General features: G+C 48.4%; 1 protein-coding gene across 2 annotated transcripts in view; it reads left to right on the top strand.

Moving 5' to 3' along the window:
- The window catches only part of LIPC (lipase C, hepatic type), a 162,254-nt gene that overhangs the window by 135,918 nt on the left and 12,149 nt on the right, over positions 1-14,187 (top strand). Inside the window, exons 3-6 of one of the 2 annotated variants that reach the window (XM_007458904.1) lie at positions 2,226-2,408; positions 2,983-3,100; positions 5,361-5,594; positions 7,921-8,166. In XM_007458904.1, coding sequence (XP_007458966.1) covers positions 2,226-2,408; positions 2,983-3,100; positions 5,361-5,594; positions 7,921-8,166 — 781 coding nt within the window. The remainder of the gene's footprint in view (positions 1-2,225; positions 2,409-2,982; positions 3,101-5,360; positions 5,595-7,920; positions 8,167-14,187) is intronic. The other variant, XM_007458905.1, reaches the window with a different exon arrangement.

Genomic DNA, 14,187 nt, shown 5'->3' with positions numbered 1-14,187 from the left:
CCCTCCACGGCCACTTGAGTTAGTCTCATCTCTCAGATGAGGAAACTGCAGCTCAGAGAGGTCAAGCAGCTACCACAGTCACACAGCCCTCAGTAGACAGAACTCCAAAACTAGAACACTCATGCTCCAAAGCCCACACTGTCAAAGACTCCATTACATCAAGCCTTTGTCAAGGATGGGTTTGGCAGGGTCCCCATCACACAGCAGGCCTCACACTGCAATCTCCTCACTGCAGCTCTCTCTAGCTAAGCTAGGCGCTCCATCCCTGTTTCTTTTGAAAAAAAAAAAAAAAAAAAAAAAAAAAAAGGGAAGTTTCTAGAGATGTTTTTTTTAAAAAAAAAAAAAAAAAAAAAAAAAAAAAGCATGGAATTGGAGACAGAGGATAGAACCCCTGAGATGAAACCTATCTTAAAGGAAACTAAAGATCAGACACGGAGGGAGTTCTCTGGCCGTCCAGTGGTTAGGATTTGGCGCTTTCACTGTGGTAGCCCGGGTTCAAGCCCTGGTCAGGGAACTAATATCCCACAAGCTGAATGGCATGGCCAAAAAAAAAAGATCAGACGTGGAAAGCTTTCCTATGGGAGCGGAGGGGGTAAGGATGGATTATTAGAAGGCCATTGTAAGGGAAGAACATTCCATCTCTTCAGCTGCTTTGGCCAAAGGGACCTTCCCTTACAAGAGAAAAAGAGAAAAGAAATTGGGAAGGAGGGAATGCATCCAGAGCAGAGCTTTGGGGAGGAGAGAGCTGTGGACTTGATACCTGACTTGAGGTAGGGGCTTGAGCTGAGAGCCGTACAAACAGCAGGGCTGGCTCTCCTTGCCTCCACTGTCACTCTCCCTGCCTCCCCCTTAACCTCTGCTTGTAGCTCCTTCCAAATGACTTCTCTCCTCCTGGCTCAGGCTGTGACTTTTGCCTAGAGTATCCCTTCCCTCATCTCCCGCCAGACAGGATCCATTATATATTAGGTGCTCCAAAAATACTTGTTAGCTGAAGTAATGGCTGACTTCATATCTTGTTTACAGACATGAAGACAGCAGGGTCCTCTTACCAGGATCCTTTTACTAGAATGGGTTCTTTGTTTTCAAAATCTTGTGCAGACTGGAATATATCTACTATTGCTGGTAATAATAATAATAATGACAACAGCAGCAGCTGCAATAACTAACATTTACTGAGTCCCCACTATGTTCCAGGTGCTAAATGCTTTACATCTATTAACTTATCTCATCTTCACAGCAGTCCTGGAAGGAGGACACTATTATTATCCCCATTTTCCAGACAAGGAAACTGGGGCACTGAAAAGTTAAATAACTTGCCCAAGGTCACTCAGCTAGTAACTAGGAGAGTCTGGACTTGAACCCAAGGTGTTACATCCACATAGAAGGTACTGGGTAGAAAGACATTTATTAAATGAATGCCTCTTACCCCAGACTCACAAGCCAAACCATCAGTACTGCTGTCCAGCTTCACCTCTGTGTTCTCGTCTTTGATTACACCCGACTTTCCTGCTCTCCCCAGACAGGCCACACTGCCCTTCTGTGGTTCTGCACCTCTGCACATGCTCTTCCTCTGCCTGGAGTGCCCTAGATACCCTCACCCACCACCGCCACACTCACCGGCCCACCTGGATTCTTCCTTGAGAACTCCTATTTATCCTTCCAGACACAGCACAAACGTCTTTGCTCTGTGAACCCTTCAGGAGTGCCCTGCAAATTGGCTCTCCAACAAGGAACATACACAGAACAGTTCTCCATAATGAATCAACCCAATTGTTATTGAGTTCCTACTATGCTCCAGTTCACAGTCCTACCCCCTTTAAGGCAAGCAGAACACAGTGGGTGTGACCCAGAGGTGTGGCAGCACAGGGAGGGCTGGGGGTAGCCCCCCACGGGACATTTGGAAAGTCCAGAGACATTTGTGGTCTTCACAGCTTGGGGAGGTAGAGGAGAGGGGTGCTGCTGGCCTCTCTTGGATGGAGGCAAGGATGCGGCTAACCATTCTACCGTGCACCGGACAGCTCCCACAGCAAAGAAATATCTGGCCCCAAATGTCAATGGTGCTGAAGTTGAGAAGCCCCAGGTTAAGCCCTTTCTCTTGGAGAGAAGGAGCCAGGATGAGCCCAGAGTTGGAGAAGGAAGGAGGTGAGCAGGTAGGTAGAGGGAGCTGGCACAGCACCCCTGCCTCGCTCCCTGGGAAGCTGATGACCCTGTGGTTCCACCCTCAGATGGAAGCCTCGCTGGAAAACTGGATCTGGCAGATGGTGGCCGCGCTGAAGTCTCAGCTGGCCCGACCAGTCAACGTGGGGCTGGCAGAATGGGTCACCCTGGCCCACACCCACTACTCCGTTGCTGTCCGCAACACCCGCCTCGTCGGCCAGGAGATCGCTGCCCTTCTCCAGTGGCTGGAGGTGAGACCTGCCCTGACCTCCCTTCTCTCCCGTCCTCTCCCTTCCTCTAAGACTGAGCGAATTAAGCTGGTCTCCTAGAGCAACCCAGACGGGATAACTGCTTCTGCTAAGCTCACAGGAGTGGGAAGGCATGGGACAGAGACCAGACCCCCAGCGGTCTCTCAGATGCCTCCATTAAAGCCCTATTTTATAGAATCACCTGCCCCCACTACTCCATCCACTGTTCCCTTTATGCTCACCTCTTTGGATGTACTAAGGGATCTAAACACACCCTATAAGCTATCAAACTCCCACACACATGAATGAGATCACTCCTGCAAGGCATTAACATCCAGGTTAAGATGGGCAGACAGGAGGCAGCATCCCCAGGCAGGGTCCCAGGTAGCTGAGCCTGAAAGGAAACAGGACAGAGTCAGCAAGGTGAGAAACCAGTTGGGGTTCTGAGTCGGAGTTAAGCACCTTACTTGTGACCAGGCACAAAGAACAGAGAGAGCCGAGAGCAGGCTGCACCCACAAAGGCTTTTATCCAGGCAGCTCTCTCCCCTCCTGAAACCGTCTCACCGCTGTCTTCCAGGAATCTGTTCACTTTTCTCCAAGCAATGTTCATCTAATTGGGTACAGCCTGGGCGCACACGTCTCAGGATTCGCTGGCAGTTACATGAGTGGAGAGCACAAGATTGGGAGAATTACAGGTAACCACACCTGATAACTAACAGCTATAATCTTCACAACTGCACGGGGGCGTGGAGCAAGGACCTGCTTTTCCAACGGTCTCATAAATTAACCCACCCCCAGCTTCCTTCAAGCTGTATTAGAGTTCACAGGAGGACTTATAGCACTATTTATTTCAAACATGACCGCTGTCATAGACTGCCGTTCCAAGAGAATTTAGGGCAAATCACAGCCTCACTTCCTATTGCCTTTCCTCAAACAAAGATCTCTCACAGTCCTGCCAAATAGGTCCTAAAAAGTAGATTTTGTGTACACTTTTGTAGCAGGAAAGAGTTTATTTTCAACCTATAGTTTTAAAAGCCCAACGTGAGTTAAAGAATGACAGCCCTAAATTTGCTGTAACAGCCATGTTTGTACCTCAGTGTTGACTTTTGTGAAACACGTGGGTCCTACTCTGGGGCCCATTTGGATTGAGGGAGGGATCTCTGCACCAAAAACCTCACCCCAAGCTCTATGCCACCTTGGAAATGCCCCTAGAAACCCAGGAAGAGCTGAAGACACACAAGAAGGCCTTTCCTACCAGGCTGCCCTGACACAAACCTCATCCCCCGCTGCTGCCCCAGAGTCACAGTCAGAAGAACACACCTCATCAGCCAAGTCCCTGAGGCCCACTGATTCCTACAGGGTAAAACTCAGGAGGCCCAGACAAGGCCCTTCTCAGTGTAGTGTCCCCAGAGCTCTCCAGCTTCTCCTCCCACTGTTCCCTTCTTATAGTTCTAGGCTTCTGTGACACTAGATTTTTCTCCACTCTACAAACGTGCCATGGCCTTTTGTGCTTCTGGGCCTTTGCAGTCACTTTTCTCTTTGCCTGGAAAACCAAGCCCTAGTCTCCCTACCAAACTCCTACTCATCCTTCAAGACCCATCAGGCTAAAACAATATTTCACAAGTGAAAACTATTCAAACAAAATGTAAGATAAATAACATTGCTGTGATCTTTTATTTTATCAAGAAAGAACATTTTTGGCAACTCCTATCTACTATTACCACTCCTTCATAAAAGAAGAGATTTATTTTAACACTGAAAAAAGGGATAATGGCAGACATTTAAACGAAGCAAATTTGTCATGATGAGAACTCATTTTCTGGTTTTTGTTTGTTTTTTTTTCATCTTGCTGGTGACGGGGAGGCCTGATCCATGGATCAGTATTTGGCGCTCTCCATGATTTAACACTCAATAGCCTGGGGGTGAGCAGACCTCCCACACAAGAACCTTCCACAGAAGTCCAGTGAGGTCCTTCACAGACAAACCAGGCCTAGAAGGCTAAGTCAGAACTGCAGAGAGGCGGCACTGGGCCCAGGACCCTCTCCACGCCGGCTGGTGTCACGGGCCACATCAGGCATCATTAGCCAGGCCCCCACATATCAGAAGCAACGGGACTGCTAATTACTCTGTTGTCATCTCATAGTCAGCCTGACGAAGAAAGGAATATAAATCACTTCCTTTGTTTGTAACTACGGGTGAGGGCTAGAGAGCAGGGACTGTCATGGTGCCCTGTCAATTCCTTCATCCCCAACAGTGATGGAAGCCAGGACTGATACGGGACAACAAAGGGTCCTCCAGAGAAGGTAAAGGAAGAAAGACAGAGAAAAAAACCTTGAGTGCATAAATACTTGCCAGCTACCGTCAGCCAGGAGCTGCCACTTGTCTCATGTAAACATATCTGTCACTTAAGGACCAGAGCTGTGAGCAGTCCTATTTGCTCACAACATTTTCCCCAGAGAACAGTAATGTCCCAAGGCGGTTCTGAACATTCCAATGAAATGACATTAGTGTAGGGGAACAGCCAGCTTGTTTAGGGAAATTATTGACACCATGCAGGCAAATAAATTCTTTCTTTGATGGATAGGTTAGAACTACTTACAATAAGCACAGTGGTTTTTTTAATATGCAAACAGATGCTCTTGAAAGTAGCTTGAGAGGTACTTAAAATTGATTGGCTTAAATAAATCAGGCATTCCCTTATAACCTGGATAGTTCCTGCAAACCTCTTTTCCCCATAAATAATAACCAGCCCGTGTCCGATTTTTAGTGCCATGAATTACTACAGTTTTACTGCGAAAAAGTTACGGCAAGATTTTCGAGAGAAAGATTATGCCCTAGGATTTTCTTCTTCCTGCTATAACTCATGAATGTGTAATAACATGAAAAAGGTAAAAAGAGCATTTCTTCTCCTCTCCTGTTGCTCTCACCTAACCCTTCCCCTTGCTTTCCTGTTAGGGCTGGATGCTGCGGGCCTTTTGTTTAAAAGAGCTTCCCCCAGTGACCGGCTTTCACCAGATGATGCCAATTTCGTGGACGCCATTCACACCTTTACCCAGGAACACATGGGCCTGAGTGTGGGCATCAAAGAGCCCATAGCCCACTATGACTTCTACCCCAATGGGGGCTCCTACCAGCCTGGATGCCACTTCCTAGAGCTCTACAAACATATTGCCAAGCACGGCTTAAACGGTGAGAAAGAAGACACTAGCCTACGCTGGTTTACATTCCCCACAACGGATGGGGCCTCTGGATCCAGTGGTGTCTAATCTGCAAGATTCTGAGAAAAGTTTGGCAAGGGTGGGGCCCAGGGTGAATGGTCACCAAGTCCACCCAGAGAGAGGGCTTGTGGGAGTAGGTAAGGGCTGCCGCTCCCCCCAAGCCCTTCCTCTTAACAGGCAGTGGTCCCTGGAGCTCAGGTGCTGAGGATGAGCTGAGGAGCACCACTGGGAGTCCCCGCTTCTTACCTCCACTCAGTGTACCTAGCGAAGTCTCTCCCGGGGTATCAGCCCTTCTGAAAGTTGAGCCCTGATGCCTGTGGTTCTTCCTCTTTCTCTGGAAGCTTCCTCACTCAGGGGGCTTCCTCTACTCTGGGCCCTATGATGATCCACTTAATAGATCATGGTTTCTTGATCCTTGGTCTCACAAGAGTCGGAATAACTCTTCCAACCCCCATGAGGTTTAATCAGCTGACCGTACAGGACATTCATTATTGAGATTCTTCCAATTAGATGTTCAGCTCTAAATAGGTCCTTGTGAATTCCTTTGTCTCAGGGCGGAAACTGAATATGGCATTATCTGGGTTGTGATCCCCCTTCTCTCTCAAACCCTAAAACCAAAACATCAACACACACATGGGTAAGAGGCCCCGGATTAAAGAACAAAAATGTGAGCAAAAACCATACATTTCATAGGCATTCCAAGGTTCCCATTATTGTAAAATAATATCCTGATTAAGACATGCCAACTCACTCTAAGCCAACTGGAGACCCCCCGACCCCCACATACCACCGTCTTGCCCCAATCATCTGAAACTGAACTGAGCACACACTATCTCGTGATTACATCACCACCTTCACGTCTCCTGTATCAGAATGACCTTCACACTGGATACTATCTCATTTTGGCTGGACTCCCAGCTTTCCACCGCCCACGCCTGAGAGGACTTTCTGGGAACTTCCCCTTATCATTCCTTACACCTCTCTCCAGTCATTGCCCTCTAGTCACCAGCAGTTCCTGGTGACCATCCAGCCCTCTTCCCAGATTTACACCCTCCCTAAGCTCAACACAGACCCCTAGGATGGTGTTTATTAGCTAGTTGCCTGGTAAATGCATCTCTGGCCAATTACTGCCATTTTCTCTTTTGTGCTACACTTCAGAATGATGGAACCAAGGATATTCATTTACCTTGCCCACCCTTGGTATGGCTTTTCTCAGTTTTCTTCACCCTTAGGTTTGCAAGTAATCCCACTCTGGGGTGAACATGTTAACTTGGTCAGTTGGTAACTGCTTTACCATCCTCACCACCTCCTGGCTAGGTGAGCTTGAGTGAGTGAGTGAATGTCTTTGAAACTCAGTTTTCTCACTCGTAACAGCTGCCTCAAGGAGCTGTACTGAAGATCTGGGGAGGCACTCAGTGTAGTACCTGCCAAATAGTGGGTGCTCAACAAATATACCCCCTAGTGACCAAGAACTGAGATGACTAATCCTGGGCAAACAGCTTTTGGCAAAGTTACCTGTGCTCCACCTTCACATGAGGTTCTTATTACGTCTCGTGGTGGTTCCTCAACATTCCTAGAGAAAACTTTACTAAAGATTGTTAAGATTTGGAGACCCAAAAACAACCCCCCCCCCCAAAAACAAGGTCAAAGTCCTTGGTATATAAACCTCCTAAACTTGTTTGGGGTTAGGCCCGTTCAGACCTGGTCACTGGGATATGTCCTTCTTGAAGCCAGTCCCCATGCTGGTTGTACAGGCCAGTTATCTTAGGGCATGCAGTGGCTGCTTTGGGACAGAAGGCAGACATGGTGGGGGAGGCCTCAGCCCTCACCAGACCATGAGCCAAGTCCCAAGACTGCCTGGGCACTGGTTTACCCAGCTTTATTAAGAAAAGAGGCATTCCGCACAAGCCTGTTCTGCTAACTGACCCTTAAAGCATCAGCAATTGTGCATTTTTAACCATTTGAGATTAAAATATTTCCAAAATGAATTACACTACCCCACTTGCTTAAATAATTCAATATTTTCTTAGTGACTTGGGGCTCCTATTAAAACACCTACCATAACATACAGGGTGCCCTCAGCAGCCCCCTGGAGCCTGAGATTATGCCTCCACACTAAGTGACTGCAGGGGGTTTACCCCTTGTGTAGTGTTCAGTCAGTTATCACATCCACTGTAGTCAGCGGGTTGACCTGAGCACTTTCCTCCTCCTTCCTAACGTGCCGGTACTCTGCACTGAGAAACAAGGTGATCCTTCAGATAAAGGGATGATAATGTGCTCCTTGCCCTGTTTTCCAGCCATCACCCAGACCATCAAATGTGCCCACGAGCGGTCGGTGCACCTCTTCATCGACTCCTTGCTGCACGCTGATATGCAGAGCACGGCCTACCCGTGCAGGGACATGGACAGCTTCAGCCAGGGCCTGTGCCTGAGCTGCAAGAAGGGCCGCTGCAACACGCTGGGCTACTATGCCCGCCAGAAGCAGCAAAGCAAGAAGAGCAAGAGCCTCTTCCTGGTGACTCGAGCCCAAACCCCGTTCAAAGGTGAGTGCAGGAGAGCCTTCAGAAGGGCAGGATGAAGCCACTTGTCTGAAGGTTCAGAAGTTCCCTGAAGTCTCTTGCTGGAAATACTTCAGGCTCTGTTATTTTAGTGGTTTTGACCCTGCACAGATCCCAGACCGTGATGATGACACAGCCTCTCTCTTTACCCAAGAATGTGGCTTCCTCACTGCCAAGTGCTGGAGGAGAAAGCTTGATACTTTCTGGAATAGTCCTTGGGTTGGCGGCAGTTCATCCAATATCACGGTTCCCTAGAATATTAGATCCAGAAGGCCTTGAGCAATTACCTTGACCACCCAGGTCTCATTGTACAGGGCCCCGGAGACTTCTCCAAACTCAGACTGGAACCCAGTGCTTTCATCTCTGCTCATGGCTTCCAGGAAAAACCTGGGCTCCAGGCTACATCTGTGCTCTTCCTCGTTTCCCCTGACGTTCGAATCAGCCCGTCTTGCAAGAGATCATTGTGTTCTTGAGGCCCTCCCTAGAAGAAGTTCCGCTTCTCAGCCTCAGGGGAGAAATTGAGCCCCTTCTTCTTGCTGGGTTGAACAGGAGGTCAGAGAAAGGGCTGTGGCCACGATTTGGGCTGAAGCCAGCGGAGAAATACTCCACTAAAGCCTAAATCCTCCTGGAGGGAACAAGCCAACATCTGTTGCCTTTAGCATTTCTGCCTAATCCTTAAAACAGCCCTGGAATGATTTAGCATCTCACTGTTCACAGCACATGCTCGCATCACTGGGAGGAGCCTGGTGCTGTTTGCTTGTTACCGTGCAGATGTTTGTATGCAGAAGGTGAACACGCTGTCAGTAGCACTTTGCCTTTGCACCGCGTTTTACACGAAAACATTACGTAGATGCATCGACTCCTCATGGTGCCCACAACAGCCAAGGGAGATTGGCAGGGTTAGCCTGGAAGGAGGCCCGGAACCCACGTCCCTCTGACTCCCAGGCTGAACACTCCCAGGTGTTCCGTTCATTACCACACTCCCAAGTTCAAGCTCCCAGGTGACTTATTTTTCAGGCACAGGATTCTTCTATCTGAACTTTTGCTCTCCAGCCAGATTTCCCTTCCCTGAGTCCCAGGAATGACAGAAATCAGATGGAGCGTCTGATAGCTTCTGAGAGCACTTGGAGCGAGGGCAGGATCTTTCTTCCCTGAGGGGCAGAGGGTCCCCTCAGCTGTCTGTCCTTGAGGGGTGGCGGCGAACCCGTGGCACCCGGAGCAGGTGAGGGGATTTGGAAGGCCTCCTGCTTCAGGGAGCTCCCTCGCCGCAGGCTGCCAATTAGACACTCATTTGGGTTAACCAGCTCCTCTTTTAAATGGCAAAGCTGCCTGGAGTGATTAAGCCTCTCAGATAATCACATTTTACCAGATCTACTTTAATCTTGGAATGTTAGCGTTTCAAAAAAGTGTTCAACTCCACCATTTCACAGATGGGAAAACAGAGGCCCAGATGCAAGAGAATCATTTGCCCAGGGACACAAGAGGAATTCTTGCGGGCAGAGCCAGCATTTAGACCCAGGCCTCCAAACAACTAGTCTAGTGATTTTTACCTTGGTAACCTGCCCATGGTCTGTCTCTGGGGGTTAGGGAAGGAGGAGAGGTTGGGGAGGATCTTGCTTTCTCCTTGTGGTCAGCTGGAAAGAAAGAGTCATTTTTCACCTTCCAGGGCAGGGCTGTGCATCTGAAGTGAGGGACTGGGTCCTGCCCAAGGTCATCTCCTTCAGGGCGTGGAGAGACGGGGGCGGGAGGGAGGCGAGAGCATCAAGAGAAGGAAGAGGGAAGAGCAGTAGGCACAAGCCAGGCTGAATTCTTCCCTTTGCCCAGGACCCCAGATGCCCAATCACCACACGGTGCTGGTGTGAACTCACAGGGACCACTTTCCCAAGAAGGAGGCTCAAGGAATCGCATTAGGGCATCACTGTCTCTCCCAGCAGCTGCCAAAGCCACTGTGCCAGGCCATCATTTATTCTTCAAGCATAAATAGAGCCAGGGTAGGCAGAGGCCCTCCCTCAGGGGGCTCAGGGGAGACCAACCTGCTCCCACATGCTAAATGCTAAATGCTGTACCAGGAAGACAGATGATGAGTCCCTTGGAGACAATGTTGCAGGAAGGCGGACCCCTTCCAGGGCCCGAGAGTGGGCTCTTGCCTAACCCTCAGAAATGAATTGTCCGAGGAGACATACGTGCTGACCAAGCAAGAGACTTTATTGGGAAGGGGTGCCCAGGCGGAGAGCAGCAGGGTAAGGGAACCCAGGAGAACTGCTCTGCCACGGGGCCCGCAGTCTCGGGTTTTATGGTGATGGGGTTAGTTTCCGGGTTGTCTCTGGCCAATCATTCTGACTCAGGGTCTTTCCTGGTGGTGCACGCATTGCTCAGCCAAGATGGATTCCAGCGAGAAGGATTCTGGGAGGTTGGGAGGACACATGGACTGGTGTCTCCTCTCTCCTTTTGACCTTTCCTAAATTCTTTCAGTTGGTGGTGGCTTGCTAGCTCCACATTCCTTACCAGGACCTCATGTTGTAAGATAACTCACGCAAATGGTTACTCTAGGGTCTGGCCAGGGTGGGCAGTTTCGGTCAGTAGTTCCCCTAACAACAACACTTGGGCATCTCATCTTGCTCCAGGGATATCCAATGAAGATAAGATCTCTGGGGCCAGTGATATGGAGGTGGGACTATGAGACAAGACTGCCTGAAACTGGTCCGAACCCAAACCTCCAGCCCCAGATTCCAGGGATGAGCTACAGCCTGCACTGCACCCTCCTCTTCTCTGGGCCCTCCAAATTCTCCCCAGATCCACCTCAGCCCTTCCAGTGAGCAAAGTCCTAATCTGCTCAGCCTAATTTGACTCACTGGTGGGGAGTCACATCCCTGTGGTCACATCAAGCTACCCTGGGTACAGCTGGAAATTATGCCCAGATGAGACTCCTACCTATGTGAAAGCGGCTGCTCATGGGATGCTGCCATCTGTATAATGCTACATCGACCTATATGGTCGCTGCTAACCTTATGTAGCTATTTAAATTACTTAAAATAAAATCACAAATTTGAATCCTCAGTCATACTAGCCACATTTCAAACGCTCAAATATGTGGCTGCCATGTCGGAGAGTTCAGAAATAGACCACTTCCATCCAGAAAGTTCTATTGATGGTGCTGGCATCAAGTCTTTAATCTAGGCCACCATAACTGCACCCTTCCTCACCCATCACGGCCACGATCATCTGTGACTTGGGCCCCCAGAGTCTATTTCAGTGGCCAACTCCAGCATTTGATGAATACTTTTAGATTCATAAAGGAACAGACTTGCCCAACCCTGGTTACAGAGAACCCACAATCCATATTTTTCAAGGACATCTAATTGTACTATATATTTTAGTGCAGGGTCTGGCTGGGCAAGATAAACATCCCCTCCCGATTGTAGTTGCACAAAGGATGACTAACTTGGCCCTCATTCCTCTGGCTCCCAAGATATTTTGACAAAACCATCAAAGGACCTGTTTTCTACAACCGTACGCCAGAACTCGGGTAAAAGCTGAAGAGGACAGCAGTAGCAGAAGAGAACTGGGAAACAGTCGCTGAGTGAAATGAGGCAATTTATCGCCTACTTCCATTCTCTCTCTCAGGAAGAACTTTTGCTAGTTTGGGAGCCCTTTTTTTTTTTTTTTTTTTTTTTAAGAGAAGGGGGTGGGAAACAAACCTATATGAAGTCCTGCTTAGCAAGCATATTATCTAATTTAATCCTCATAGCAGTTAGAGGAGGTAACTGTGAGGAAGAGAAGGAAGCAGCGCTCAGGGGGGCTTACTCTGTCCAGACACCACGTTGGATGTGTTGCATCAATTATCTCAGGTATCATTTAATCCTCACAACAACCTACAGACAGAGAGAGAGACAAAGATGGAAGGGGCGGGGGGTGGATTGATTATGCCTAATTTTCCAAACAAATAAATTGAGATTCAGAGAGGCTAAATCACCTTCCCAAAGTCACACAGTTAGTGAGGAGCAAATGTAGTGTTTGACCCCAGGTCTCCCCGATTCCATGGCCTCCTAAGTGTAGGACCGAGGCCAGTTCACTGGCAGCTCACTCCTGAGTCATCCCTCCTCTTGGGCTCCTCTTTCTGAGTTTCTCCTCTCTTCCCCATCTCCGCTGCCTGCACTCTCTCCCTGCACTCTGGGCCCCATCCAGCCGGTGGGAACTCGCTCCAGCTGATGAGAGCACTCTTCTGGTTGGTGAGATAACCAGCCAAACTGTGACCTGCGGAGTCTGTTTGTCTTTGGCTTTTCTCAGCTACTTCTTTGGAAGGTTTTCACTGATTTCCAGGGAGAATTCCAGAGAAGCAATGGGTATAGTAGAGAGAGCAGAGGCTTGGGACTGGGATAAGGAGTGTCCAGAATTTGGCTTTGATGCCAACCACCTATATGACCTTGACCCTGTGGCAAAGCCTATGTGGGCCTCAGTTTCTCCAGCCACGAAGTGACTGTGTTTGGACCAGCATGAGGGAGAACCACTAACCCTGGCACCTGGGGGTGGACTCACTCTGCCCACTGTACTGGTCAGTCCTGCATATAGGATGGTCAACACCTTCTAGAAGCCAGGCACTTTTACATACCATCTCATCACATCCTCACAACAACCCTGTGAGAAGGCTTTTAATACCTGTTTTACAGATGAGGAAACTGAGCTTCAGAAAGCTGATGAGTGCTCAAGACCTCCTGATGGTACCAGGAGGCTCCTATCTCTCAGTCAAGGGTGCTTATTTCCATCCCATACACACACACAACACAATACTCCCTGGCCTTCCCACACATACACACACGCTCCCCCATCTCCACCCCCAGCAGAGGAGGAAACTACCCACAGAAGGGGCAAGCATCCAATCTTGTGACATCAGCATCACGTAAATGGGGCAGTACTGTTGAGCCCAAATTTCGTTCCCAACCTAAGTACCTACACGGACACACACACAGGCTTATAAAACCCCTTCTCAACTTCCCTTGAGCCTGTTCTGAGTTCATTCAACCAGCCCCTGCTAGTGCTGGCTGCTTGTACATTAACCCCCTGCATAAGACCATCACTGGGCCTCTCAGTTCCATGATGCTCAGCCTCCCTCTCAGGTTAGAGGCATCTGAGATCTAGGAAGAAGACCTTGGTGCTGCAAGAAAACATGAGGTCTCATTCTTACCATCTCCATGAGAAAAAATCTATACATTCAAAGCAAAAAAGGCCTCTTTGATGTTTATAAAGAGTCATAATGTCTCCCAGGGCCAGTACCTAATGATTCAGAATCATTTTTTCCATGAGACAAAAAAAAAAAAAAGGAAAAAAATATTCCCTTTTTATAAATTCCATAACCGGGTGTTCACAGTGGCTACCTTGTAAAAAGAAACTTTTTTTTTTTAAGTGGCACCAGTGGGGTCCACACAAGATTAGGATCCAGGGTTTTTAGGGCATCTGAACCCCAGGCAGACTCTCTGGTGAGGAGAATCTCCAGAGGCCTCACATCTCTGCTCCGGGTTTGAGCTTGCCTGATCTCATTCAGGGTTAATAGACTATTTCATGCTTTTCATCTTTAAGACCTGAAATAATTTCTCCTGCCTGAACTGAGGAACACGTTGTGCTGGCCTCCTTGCAGTCACAGGATCAAAAGCATTTCCCTAAATCATTTTTTAAAATCCTTATTAAACATGCCATAAGGTAAAGTGAGAAAAATTATTCACCTTTTTTCCTTCATCTTTGTAACAGCGTCGTTGTCCTGGGGGGTGGGGGGAGGAATAAGAAGCAAATTGTCTTTTTTCTTTTTTTAAGGAAAAACACTTACAAAATCCAAAATAAGAACAAATAATTAGATCTGAACATGAAAGTCTCTTATGTATTTTAAAAAATTAATTTCAAGATTTCTCCCCAAAAGTGGCTTTCCTAGTGCAGGTTAAAAGGGATTCCTTGTGCTATCAATGTGTGATGGGTTTGACCATCACACTTCTGCAGACACAGGTGCCCGCATTCCTG

The sequence above is a fragment of the Lipotes vexillifer genome, unplaced genomic scaffold, assembly GCF_000442215.2.
Source record: "Lipotes vexillifer unplaced genomic scaffold, Lipotes_vexillifer_v1.1 scaffold102, whole genome shotgun sequence".
In the NCBI taxonomy this organism is placed as follows: Eukaryota; Metazoa; Chordata; class Mammalia; order Artiodactyla; family Lipotidae; genus Lipotes; species Lipotes vexillifer.
The sequence above is the reverse complement of the archived record's forward strand: the minus strand, read 5'-3'. Positions and strand labels throughout refer to the sequence as shown.